Source organism: Letharia lupina, assembly GCF_014066315.1.
Source record: "Letharia lupina isolate WasteWater1 chromosome Unknown contig_5, whole genome shotgun sequence".
In the NCBI taxonomy this organism is placed as follows: domain Eukaryota; kingdom Fungi; phylum Ascomycota; class Lecanoromycetes; order Lecanorales; family Parmeliaceae; genus Letharia; species Letharia lupina.
In genome coordinates this window covers 1492448-1504504 of record NW_023502974.1, presented here as the reverse complement: position 1 = coordinate 1504504, position 12057 = coordinate 1492448, and the positions used below count along the sequence as shown (strand labels likewise).

General features: G+C 51.5%; 6 protein-coding genes across 6 annotated transcripts; 3 read left to right on the top strand and 3 right to left on the bottom strand.

Annotated features, from left to right (window-relative positions):
- Positions 1-531: 531 nt before the first annotated feature.
- Positions 532-1559, top strand: HO133_008721 (uncharacterized protein; the record flags this gene model as incomplete). Its single annotated transcript, XM_037299585.1, has 3 exons — positions 532-604; positions 680-931; positions 1000-1559. 3 exons carry the CDS (start codon positions 532-534, stop codon positions 1557-1559), a joined length of 885 nt encoding a protein of 294 aa, XP_037155586.1.
- A 497-nt stretch (positions 1560-2056) lies between these two features.
- On the bottom strand, positions 2057-5272 carry HO133_008720 (uncharacterized protein; the record flags this gene model as incomplete). The annotated part of the gene is made up of 4 exons (XM_037299584.1): positions 2057-3453; positions 3502-5022; positions 5075-5176; positions 5236-5272. The coding sequence occupies 4 exons, from the start codon at positions 5270-5272 to the stop codon at positions 2057-2059; spliced, it is 3057 nt and encodes a 1018-aa protein (XP_037155585.1).
- Positions 5273-5897: 625 nt separating this feature from the next.
- HO133_008719 (uncharacterized protein) lies at positions 5898-6927 on the top strand (the record flags this gene model as incomplete). Its single annotated transcript, XM_037299583.1, has 2 exons — positions 5898-6014; positions 6169-6927. 2 exons carry the CDS (start codon positions 5898-5900, stop codon positions 6925-6927), a joined length of 876 nt encoding a protein of 291 aa, XP_037155584.1.
- Positions 6928-7024: 97 nt separating this feature from the next.
- HO133_008718 (uncharacterized protein) lies at positions 7025-8817 on the bottom strand (the record flags this gene model as incomplete). Its single annotated transcript, XM_037299582.1, has 2 exons — positions 7025-8286; positions 8346-8817. The coding sequence occupies 2 exons, from the start codon at positions 8815-8817 to the stop codon at positions 7025-7027; spliced, it is 1734 nt and encodes a 577-aa protein (XP_037155583.1).
- Positions 8818-9416: 599 nt separating this feature from the next.
- HO133_008717 (uncharacterized protein) lies at positions 9417-10700 on the top strand (the record flags this gene model as incomplete). Its single annotated transcript, XM_037299581.1, has 2 exons — positions 9417-9552; positions 9619-10700. 2 exons carry the CDS (start codon positions 9417-9419, stop codon positions 10698-10700), a joined length of 1218 nt encoding a protein of 405 aa, XP_037155582.1.
- Positions 10701-11285: 585 nt separating this feature from the next.
- Positions 11286-11705, bottom strand: HO133_008716 (uncharacterized protein; the record flags this gene model as incomplete). Its single annotated transcript, XM_037299580.1, has 1 exon — positions 11286-11705. One exon carries the CDS (start codon positions 11703-11705, stop codon positions 11286-11288), a length of 420 nt encoding a protein of 139 aa, XP_037155581.1.
- Between the last annotated feature and the right edge of the window lie 352 nt (positions 11706-12057).

Below are 12057 nucleotides of genomic sequence, written 5' to 3'. Positions count from 1 at the left end.
AGAGAATTGTCAATTTGATCTGGTATCTTGACATACTCCACTATCTGCTCTTATTGATTTGATTGAAGTTGCAGAATTGTGGCATGTCTTGAATTTGAGTGGTTCCTTGGTTTGTTACGATCATACGAGTTGAGTACTTTATAAAGTACTTTACCTTAGGCAAGGTACGCTCGGTAAGATTGATTAGAGCTCAAGCTTCACATCCGGACTTCCCGACGGGCCGACTAATCATGACGTCATAAGGTTTTTTTTCTCCATGAATGGGAAAGTTGAAAGCGCATCCGAAGCCGAAACTTGCCAGGGAATGAGTGTATGACTTTGTTTCTTATTCTTATAACTTACCCTCCTTTACTTTCCTTACCTTTACTTTCCTTTACCGAGTAACCTTTCACCTTCCTCTTCAATTCTATCTCCTCACATTTATTCATTTCAATATATAAAAGCCATTGTCTGAGGCGTCCACAATCCCCTCTCACCCGACACATTTACCTCCTACGCGTCTCCCTGCCAAGTCGCGCACACTGCTCCCACATGGCTATACCGAGTTTCTTGAAATACGCCTTTGTATGGATACTGCCTCTGGTGAGCGCTTGCACCTGGCTGGGTAAGTCCAAGGGTTTCTAAACCACCCCTTCACATTCACTTTGACGGGGAATACTTTGGGCTAAAATATCTTCAGCCATGCTTCTAGCCATGTTAATTGTCTGGGAGCTTGAAGGCCACCCTCATTACGCCTCAATGAGCGCCAATCAACACATAGCATACATCTCCGACATTGGCGCCCAGGGTTTGAAACCCCTCTTTATAGCAGGCTGCTGCGTCACCACTGTCTTCCTCGACCTTTCCTTCGCATCAGAGCGTTGGCTACGACACACAGGACGTTTGGCACAGAATTTGGGCGTGGCCGAGAAGGTCCTGTCCGGCTTGTCCAGTACGCTGACACCCATCTCTGTATCAAGCCGGACTGCGAGATCCATTCATACTGATCAATCATCGCAGTCATCTTCGCCATCGCAGGAACCTGCGGCCTGATCCTCCTCTCCATCTTCGACACTCTCCATCACCCGCATCTGCACGACGGCTTCCTCCTCTTGTTCATCGCTGGCTACGTCATCAGCGCCATCTTCATCTGCGCCGAGTACCAACGCCTCGGCGTGCATTTCCGCCAACATCGGATCCTGCGTCTCTCCTTCTGGCTCAAACTCATATTCATTATCGTGGAGGTCGTTTTTGCAATCATCTTCGCGGCCACCACGTTCGACGGTGAACAGAACGTCGCGGCCATTTTCGAATGGATCATCGCGTTCGTCTTTACCTTCTACGTCCTTACTTTCTTTGTGGATTTGCTGCCGGCGGCCCGGAGCACCCAGGAGCACTCGAACGCTGAGCTTCTGCGTCGCAAAGAAGCAGAGAATGGGGGTGCGATGATGGAGGATTCTGGATACACCAACGGGACGACGACGAATGGCGTCAATGGGAATGCATATGCGGTTGGAGCGGCAGGGCATGATGGTGCTGGGACGGGGCATTATAGACCACCTGCTGCGCAGAACTTTTGAGAGCGGTCTTTTCGTACTGCAGGCACGGCGTTTCGAATTGCATTCCAAGGGAGAGGTAGCTGCATAGACGCAGTATCTTGAAAAGGAAGATTTTTGACGTGCGTTATATACCAGCGAAAGTCGAGCAGATGGGATAATCCTAATGGGCCATCAAGTAGGAAAGTGACTGGTTGCCGTATAGGCGGTCAGGAATCATTTCTGAGTCGAATTTGGAAAGGTTCACTCATAATTACAGTCATGCTCAGTCAAGATCTCTCTCTACTTGGAAAGAATTCCGCCTATTGGCATGGCGTGAGGCATAGAGATTTTGACTGACAGGAAAGAACGAAGAGGAAAGTAGCTCTCTGCATTAGCATATAAATTAAGCACAAGGAACTTATACATCATTTGCTTGCCTGATCCAACGACATAGATATCTCTTCAGGAAAAACTTGCAATCGCACGATTAAGGTATCGAATCAGCCATTCTTCCCACGAACGTCTTCCAACTCCCCCATTCACAAGTCCTCCATAAACTTCGAATCCCTCGCCGGACTGTCGCTCTTCCTCGCCGTTCCACCAAGAACACCAGCTGCCGGCGGATTCAACTTCTCGGTATCAAAGGTATCCCTCGCTTCCTCAAATTCTTCGCCTCCACCAGTCGAGCTCTCCGATTCTTTCGTATGGCGAGTCAAAGCAGGATCGATGTGGCCCTTGTCGATCTCTTCGTGCACAAATTGACTTTGTGTAATTGGCTCTCGTTCTCGTGGTATGGCGCTACGACCGCGAGTGTCTTCGTCACTCGAGAGAGAGCTGATGGAGGCTGAGGAAAGAGATTCGCGTTGAAGGGCGCCTGCAGCTGTCGGTCCAGTGTGAAGGCTACGAGTAGACGCTGAATAAAGGTCATCGTTCGCGGTTGGGCTCACTAGGGGCGCTTCGGTCGTAGTCGCGGTAGGATCTTTGCCCGCAAGAGCGACTTCGCGCATAGAGGAGTCGCCGCGATCCGAGCTGGTATTACTAGCATCGGGGCCAGTGAGATTTGCGCCACCAACGAAGCCTTTCCCTTTGCCCTCAGAGGGTGCGGTGGTTGACTCGGGCTTAGCGGGTTTGCTGGCGCGGCGGGAGAATTTCGTTTTGAGCCAGGAGGAGACCTTACCTGTATCTTTGTCTTTCATCGATTTCGAGGTCGAAGGACCGCTCACCGTTGTTTCGGTTGTAGCCGCAGGTATAGTGGGAACTACTCTAGCTGCGACAGGAGCCTCGTGCTTTGTTGTCGTCGAGGGCTCTGTGACGGTGGGGGTTGGCTCTGTCTCGATTGCTGGTGCCATGGCTGTTTCTGCTCCTACAACAGGAGCCGTCTTTGCATTGGACGTGTTCTCAACCAGCTCTTCAGTACCTGTGTTTGTGTTTCCCAATGAGGTGCTTGTTGTGGGCTCTCCTTCAACAGGTGCTGAAAATACACGTCTGGCTATTTCTTCCGCATTTCCACCGAGATGTCCACCGCTGTCCGCAGTGTACACTGGTTCAAGCTCAGACTCCTCCGTAGACGCTGGCGCCAGATTGGCCTGACTGGCATTTACGAGCTCCAACTCAGATGTTGGCAGAAACGTTGGATCGATCCTCTCTTCGTCGCTTGGAAGAGTCTCAGGCTTTGAATCATCGGTAGCAAAAGGCGTGGTCGCAGGGATAGGGTCGAGCACTGGTGGTTCTGGTCCAGCAACCACAGCTTCGGAATCGGCCTCCTCGGCCTCTTCCTTGGGCTCCTCGTTCGCAACCACCACTGGAACTTCCGAGACGACCTTTGTCTCCTTGACTCTACGCTTCTCCTGCTTCTCCGCCTCGCGAAGGCGCCTTTCTTCAGATTTCTTTGCTCTCTCCTCTTCCTTTCTAGCCCTAGCTTCTCGCTTTTCTTCCTCTGGTGATCGTTAGCATATATTCCAAAATAGAACTGGAATCAACTTACCCTTGAAGCGCCTCCAATCCTCTTTGGTCTTTGCATCACGCTCCTTCTGGTCCTGATTCTTCTCCGCAGCTAGCCGTTCACGCTCAAGTTGTTGCTGGCGAAGTTCTTCGTCTCTTGCGCGGTGCTTCTCGGCAGTTGCGGTGACCTCATCAAGTGTAGGCTGGACTCTGGCGGCGGCGATCGCATCAATCTCCGACTGGTCCATGTACCTGCCACCACCTATGTTGACTTTGCCATGATTGACCATTCTTGCGGAGCTTTCAGCTTTTGCCTTGGCCTTGGCCTTCTCTTCCCAGTCCTCCATCATTGCTGGGGAAACTTTACCAGTATCGTTGAAGACCTTTTCATCCATGCCATGCATGCTTGCTCTGACATTTCTTTGAGCGGCAGCCAAGAGCGAATCCCTATCCTTTTGCCGCTTTTTTGCATCCACCTGGGCTAGTTTGTCCGTGAACAGAGACATTTCGGACCTGATCTGTTGGGAGCGCTCTTCGTCATCTGCCTGGCCATCGCTGGATGCGCGCCTTCGAGCCCGACCTCGTATTGACAGCTTGTGGGTCTGGGGTGCAGCTTGTGTTCCATAATATGTCCTGTACGCTGCATGCTCATCATGGAGCTTAGCGAGGCGCTCAGCTGCTAGTTTCTGCGCCGCTTCCTGCAGGTTGGCATACTGCGGGGGGTTATGCGGTTCCTCTGGTGTAGCCGAGGCTGGACGATTGTGCACGCTGGTAGCAGCATATGAGCTATCAGATCGCCGGGTCTCCGCCGCTGCCTCGATAGCTTTCTGTTGAACATCATACATCTGCTTTGCCATTGAGATTGCTGCAGCGCGCAGGCCGGCTTGTCTATTCTTCTCTTCCACCTCCGGCGCAACTGGGGGATGGGACGTGTACATCTCGCGTGAAAGGTTGGTGATGGCTGCATTGTGTATCTTGGCGGCATTGATCGTGGAGCCAGCTGGGGCACGTGGTGCGGGCTGACTTCTCCCAGCAGCTCTTGAAACAGATGTGGCTGCCTTCAGCGCATTTGTCGCAGAATTCTTCGAATCTGGGTATAAGCTTGGTTCGATCGGCGTAGAACCAGCTCGTTTTCTTCCGCTAGCCATCGATTGAGTTGCCGCCATCATTGCTCTCCTGCCACCTTCCTCAGTATGACCATAGTCGAGTTGAGGACTCAAGCCTTTCATGCGCATCGCTTGACCTGCTGCTGAGTTTCCAGCGTCAGTTGGCGAGGGTCTCCAGATCTTGACGTCTCCTCCCTCCCTTTGAGCGAGAAGCGCGGCTTTTGAGCCGGCGGCACTCAGCTCTGGATGCCACAACGGAGCAGCTTTGTAGTCCTTGGCTAGCATTGCTGCCTTGTTGGCAGCTGGTATGTCTCCCGGCTTCCAGTACTCGAAGGATTTATGGTCTTTGTTTGCTAGACTTGCGGCGGCTCCTGCTGAGGATTCCGGGTGGGCGAGGCCTACAACAGGAAACGCCGGTAAATCTTTCGGGTCTGCATGCTTCAATGATGTTGCCGCACCTGGCGAACGAGGTCAGTCCAAAGTTGAAAGAGCAACAGAGGCTGGACTTACTAGCAGCCGAGAGTTTGTTGTGTTCATCCAGGGGATAGTTGCTCGGCTTTGTTTGCGACTTGTTGTCTTTGCCTTTTGTTACATATAGAGCGGCCGTCGCGGCTTGTGAAGGTCAGCCTACAACAAAGTAGCACGTGTCAGGATTCCACATCGTTGCTCACCTTGATCCTCGAGCTTCTGCGACTTGGCGGAAGTCATGATGTGAGTACAAAGTTTGGCTATAGATGATATCGTTGGTTTTGTTTAGGCTGGAATGGGGGTAGAGACTCCATGCGATGCCTGCAAGGGTCAGGATTGATCGCAGAGGACAAAGGCAAGACGGGCTGTTCGATTGTTTTCGAACGTTACTATTTCAGAGTCGAGTTGAGGTTGCAGCGGCGGGATCCTAATTTCCAGATGCCACTAGCAGGCAAATATGACGTGGAGGCTGCATGGCCATTGGATGTGAACAGCAGCAAGTTACGAGCAGCAAGTTGCAACACGATCAGTCAGATGTTGAGAATCCCTACCCTACTTATTATACTCTACTCTACATATTCACAGGCCTTCAATTAATTGATCGAGAATTGCGCAGGGGATTGAAAATCAGCAAGGTGCCTGGGTGCCAGGATTGATCCTCCCTGTAGCAACATGTTCTATTTCTCGTTCACTCACATGAGTACTTAGCAGCCCTGAAGTCGGAAATTTGAGATCGCACTTTCCGCGCTTTACGAGTTGTCAATACGCAGGCGTGATGGAATTCGTTCTCGATCTCCTTTGTTGCCCTATAGTCTGATCTTTCGCCTCTGAACCTACTGCAGCAGCAGCAGCAGCAGCAGCAGACATGCCATCAGATTCCCTACAGAACATCCTCAACTTCCGAGACGTTGCCCAGACAATTAATGAAATACAAGGCAACGACCGTCTTCGACAAGGCCGCATCTACCGCAGCGCGCTCCCTGTACGTACAGTCCCGAGTACTTACTTCTTTTTCTTACCCAAATCTGAGTCGCAATACATGTCTTTTGGTAGAAAACGGCTCTGGTCACTCTTCACACCCGTCTTGAAAGTCAGACCTTGCCTTGAAGAAGTGACGCTGAATGAAATGAGCATAGGACAATGCCTCCAAATCGGATCGGGAAGCGCTGACCTCAAAATACCACATCAACAACATCATCGACCTGCGCTCCACAACCGAGCACCTTGATCAAGCCAAAAAACGAAACGCTCAATTCCACACCTCAGCGGCTCTCGCTCCGGCTAACGACGAGGCGGCCGAGCCACTAAAAATACCGGGGATTACATACCACGAGATCAACCTGAACGGCGGATCCTTCGCGCGCGCCCTGCTCTGGAAGCTCAGATGGTTGAGCCTCAGCAAACTCGTGGGGCTCATGGTGTTAGGGTATAGAGTGGAGGCCATTGCTATTCTTGGTCGCGAAGTCATGGCTGAACGCGGATTGACTGGATTGGGGAAAGATAGCCTTGATCATGGCACCTCGGAACTCCGCGGGATATTCACAGTCCTTGCTGAATCAAGCAATTACCCTGCTTTAATACATTGTACCCAAGGAAAGGATAGGACTGGCCTTGTTGTCATACTCCTTCTGTTGTTGTTGAACGTTCCACTCGGAGCGATAAGTGCGGACTACACGGCTAGTGAGAACGAATTGGAAAGCGAGAAGGAGTCGAGAATGGAGGAGATCAGGCGGATCGGATTGGGCGAGGAATTTGCTGCATGTCCGGCCGGCTTTGTGCAGGAGATAGCTGGACATCTCCACAATGTTTATGGGGGAGTGAATGAGTATTTGAAGCGCATTGGGGTGGATGAGAGGACACAGGATAAAGTCAAGGAGAACATGCTGGCTTGGTAGCGATGTCAAAGTTCAAGCGAAGGAACGCTGTGTGTGAACTGCCGTCTATACAAGCCTATCTTTATTTGTCTCCGGAACCCCAAAACTCCGAACACGCTTATCGCTGGCCTCTTCTTTGCTTCTCCCGGGCGCCTTCAGGACGCACGCTGATTTCATAGCCTTCACTGTAAGGTACAACGTCTACTTGAACGCCGTCACCTTCGTCATCATCACTTGCGCTGATATCCTCGCTTTCACTTCTCTCGGGAGTCGATTGGCGAGAGTGTTCTCGGCGCAGCGCGGAAGGCTCGGAAGCGCGCGCCTGAGGCTCTCCCCTGATGCGAGGGTATTGTAGGTCCGGCTGCGGACTTGACACTATTCGTCGGCCTTGGCTGTACTGATGCGGTATCTGCGGAATCGGAGGCGAGTATGCTATGTACTGATCTGGCGGGTAGGGTTGACTGGATACGGAAGATGCTGAGCGAGGCCGAGGTATCCAGTTCGGGTCGTCCGGAAGACGTCGCGACGACTGTGGTGAACGAGGTGCTGGCGAGGCCAGAGCAGGATCAGGACCTGAGGAGTAACGCTGTTTGTGTGCACGAGGCAACGGAGGTGAAGCCTGTGCGAGGCTGTGCGAGCTTGCTGATCGAGAACCCGAACGCGATGATCCACCCTGTGGAGCTGTGGTTGGCGGGTAATATCCCAGCGGTGAATACGCAGGCACGCCGGCTGGACCAGGGACAAGAATACCAGGAAGCGTAGCTCTTCTGGAACCGGATGAATATTCGCTATCATAGGCAGGAAAATACCCTTTGCTCTTTCTCCTGCTAGACTTTTGTTCCCTAGATGCATCACGAGACTGACCGCTGCTTCGACGTCGATCGGCGTTTCTCATTTCTGGCTTCTTACGTGCACTCTCAGCTTCATCCTTTCTTCTTTTGCGTTCGAGAGCATCTATCTCAGGCTGGCTCAGTTTAACATTTGTTCTCCCCAGCATCTGTGCACGACGTATGCGTTCCAAAGCCTTTTGCACCAATAATTCTTCCTTGTCCCTAAGAGCGATCTGCATGGTACCGCTGGCTCCATGGTCCGAGCCATAGTCATCGCCAGACGACTCGGAGGACATCCTATCACCATACACCTGTCGACGACGTGAACGTTGATTCAAGTTTGCACCTGTAAACCGCAATTCATCGCTAACGAACGCCCCATCCAACCCAACACCCTGACCGTCATCTTCATCGCTGTCTACTTCTTCAAATCGTCTATCTTCTTCCCATTGTTGTGCCTGCCTGTCCGACCCACTCCTTCTCTTCCCCGGGCGAGCCCCTGATGGTCTTCCCCATAAGGGCGAATCTTTTGGAGTTCGCGGCCGACCACCTAGACCGCCTCCTCGGAAAAAGCTGTATCGATCGGTTTGTCCATAAAGGATGCGTGACCAAGTGTAGTCACACCGATGGCTCCGACTAGCCATAAGGCTGTTGCAATTGGGGAAGCCCAGATGAAGACGGGCACACCGATGATGAACAGGCCCGTGTATAGTTGGGAGGTGGTAAGACGAGCAAAGCCCAACTCGAGCTCCCGACCATCAAGTTTTTTAATTGCAAAGAGTCCAACGCCCATGAAGACCATGTCAAAGAGCAATGCTACATTGGTAAGCAAGCTATAGACTGTGAGCATCAGGGCTACTGCGAAATAGTTGCTTGAGAAATATGACAGGTTGTAATTGACTCTGCTCTGAACCTCCCCGAAATTCGCAGGCTTGGAGAGGCGCTTGAGATCCAGGAACTCGGAGATGGGCTTGAGGTTGGCGAATCGGGACGTCAGCGACTGCGACCGCACCCCTTCAAAGCGGGATCCGAGATTAAGGCGAGAGGTCAGAGCCTCGAGGGGGATGTTGATTCGCGACATTGCCGAATGAGTGAAGGTGTTGGTTTTGGTTCGTTTTCTTGGACTTTCAAGGGTAACACGGGGTGGAAAGAGGGTTATTCTGGTCTCTTTGTATTCGATTAGCTAGTGATTACAGAGACTAGAAGTGGGAATTGTTCACAATTTTCGGTGGAAATGGTAGCGAATAGTCAGACAGGTGGTTGTATAAAGGATTGTGGAGTTGAAAGAAAGCAAATGTGTTCTTTGTCCCACAGATTTTATCTGCTAGGCTTATTTTCGATGGAGGGTCTGTGTCCTTTCAGCCACGAACTACTTCAGCCATGCTCAATTGCTCATCACATATTTTCCATCCGCGGCAACCATTAGGCGTACCGCCCAGTTTTCTTGAGAATCAAGAGGGAAGTGAGTGGGGAGAAGAGTTCTCTTGTAAGTTGACTGTGTACCGGAATTATTCGCACATTTTACATTTCGGATCTCCCCACCTGCCCGATTCCTTGATTGGGACCACGACCTACTTTTACTACACAAGCTAAAGGGCCACTAGAGGTACACGCAGGTACACACATATTGGGAGCTTTTGTGCTATAGCTTCAGGCACACATGCATCACGTTCCTTAAACATGAAACTGTCACTCTTTGTTTTGCTCTGCAGCGGTCTGCTGGCGCTGGTTGCTGGGTTTACTAAGGATGACCACGAAATATTCCGACTTCGAGACGAGATCCAGGCTTCCGAGGGTCCTGAGGTGACTTTTTACGGTAATTACTCACACCTTCCTACCATTGTAATCGTATTCATGTTGGCTTACTCTTTTCAATCTCTAGATTTCTTGGGGGTGAAGGCTAGCGCTTCTCAGGACGAGATCGTCAAAGCCTACAGGAAGAAATCCAGAATTATACATCCCGACAAGGCAAAGCAGTCGCTCATAGCCTCCAAGGCAAAGGCAACTTCCAAGCCACTACTCGGACTGAAAAACAAGGAACCAGGCGTTCACGTTAACAAAGCTCCCACGGAAAGCGAAATTCAGACCGCGGTGAAGAAGGCTAGCGAGCGGTATGCTCGACTCGGCGTTATCACCGAGATTCTGAAAGGACCTGGTCGCGAAAGATACAATTTCTTCCTGAGCAGCGGCTTCCCCAAATGGAGGGGGACTGGATATTACTACGCCCGCTTTCGCCCTGGTCTGGGATCAGTGCTGGTGGGCCTGTTTGCATTTGGAGGAGGATTGGTCCATTACGCGGCTATGTATGTAAGCTGGCAGAGACAACGAGATTACGCCGAACGGGTCATTCGAGATGCGAGACGATCAGCCTGGGGCGACGACTCAGGAGTCAGAGGGATTCCTGGCATTGATGGTGCAATGACGGGAATGACAGCTAGCCCCCCTGCTTCTTTGGCGCAAGAGAACGGTGCGGCGGTGCTTAATCGACGCCAGAAGCGCATGCAGGAGAGAGAAAACAAAAAGGAGAAAGACAAGAAAACAGGCAAGGGGCTTAAGCGGAGTGGCACAAGTACACCTACACCTATTGAGTCGGAACCTGAACAGGGGCCCCAAGGGGCTAAGAAGAAAGTTCAAGCTCGCAATGGGAAAGTTCTCATCGTGGATTCCGTGGGAAACGTTTATGTGGAAGAAGAGGATGACAACGGTGAAAGGGTGGAGCTTTTGCTAGATCCAGAGGAGATACCCAAGCCCACGTTCAGGCGGACGGTTTTGTTCCGCTTACCGGTGTGGACTTATCATAAGATTCAGAGTCGCATTGCCGGTGTTCAGTCGAACTATGAGCAATCTGAATTGGAGGATCTGGAGACTGCTAATGACGGAGAGGATGGAGACCCAGAAATAAAGGAAGATTCAAGGAATGGAGCAGCACGAAAACGTGTCAAGAGGAATGGCAAGGCGCACTGACGAGACGTATTACACCTCCGGCCATCGAAAATCATAGTCGACAACCGTGGATGAAAGCGACCTCCACAAAGAAATCCCTTCCTAGTTGCGGCCTGGTGACCTAAGCTTAGAGGTAGAAAGCGTTCAATGTTGCGCCAATTGATTATGTACAGGCTTGCAAACCGTGGGGGACTTTAGCATTCTCGTTCGCCGATATAACTTGCTTTATGCATGGTCAAAGGATTCCACCTCGGTACTCGTAAACGGGCAGTGTTTTATCCAGTACAGCACTTTGCAAGCTAGAAAAAGAGCAAGTTGGCCTTTTGCGCATACTCCGACTGCTATTGGTTTGGACATCTTTCCTGGAAGGCCACCCTCACAATTGCAGTCTAATTCATTGCGTCAAGGCAGCTGTGGAACTCGCCATTTCATGTCAGTCATCAACGGTATAATAATTCGAGGAGGATATCCAATGAATAGGTTGCCTCTCTGAACCAGGCCTCTCGCTTCCTTGCCAATTAGCATTGGCCCGTCGCAATGTAGTCATGGTATAAGCTCGGAACACTTACCTCCCACGCCTATCAGTATCAACAGTCCGTCCTGGTCTCACACAAACATCTGCGCCATCTTCATCAAACCCTGTACACCGGCCCCACCGCCTACATCACTTCTTCCTCCAAATCCTTGTTTGCCTCCAGCACCTCCCGGCACCATACTTGCCAAACCGGCCGGTAACCTGATACCAAACTTCGCCAGCACCCCCGCCAATGCCCCGCCCGTCAACAATGGTAGCAAAAGCATTATCAGCTTGACCGGATGATCGCGCGCGTAATCGTACAGGTGACGGAGGTAGCGCTTTATTTGGGAAAGGATGCGATTGACGTAGCCTCCACGGGGTCGCGCGCGGCTAGAATGTGAAGAGGAGGTCCTGTAGTAGTAGCCTTTGCTGTCATTGGAAGGACGTTGCGGGTAGGCGGACGAGCGGCGCGGAGAGGAGGAGCGACCGGGACTGGAGAACCATGCCATTGCTGGTCGATAGTGAGATGGAGCTGGGTAGAATCAAAAGTCTTCAGAAAAGCTACGAAGCTCCAAGTTCAAGAGAGAGGTTGGGGCTGATGGGCCGCTGAAAGCCAAGGCGCCCTGCCAAGACTAGCTAGGGATTTCCCCAGAGTTCAATTCGCTCCCCAGCATACAATCAGAGTCCCTGATGAATGCAAAGAACAACAAATAGCCACTCGTACACCAAGATACCCTATGATCTCAAAATCATCTCGGCTTCGTCAATCCGAATTTGCATACGGGCTGGCTGTAAGGCTTAGTTCCCTACACTTGTACCTATAGGTACAGTACCGTAGGCGAGGCGAGACCTTCGAGTTCG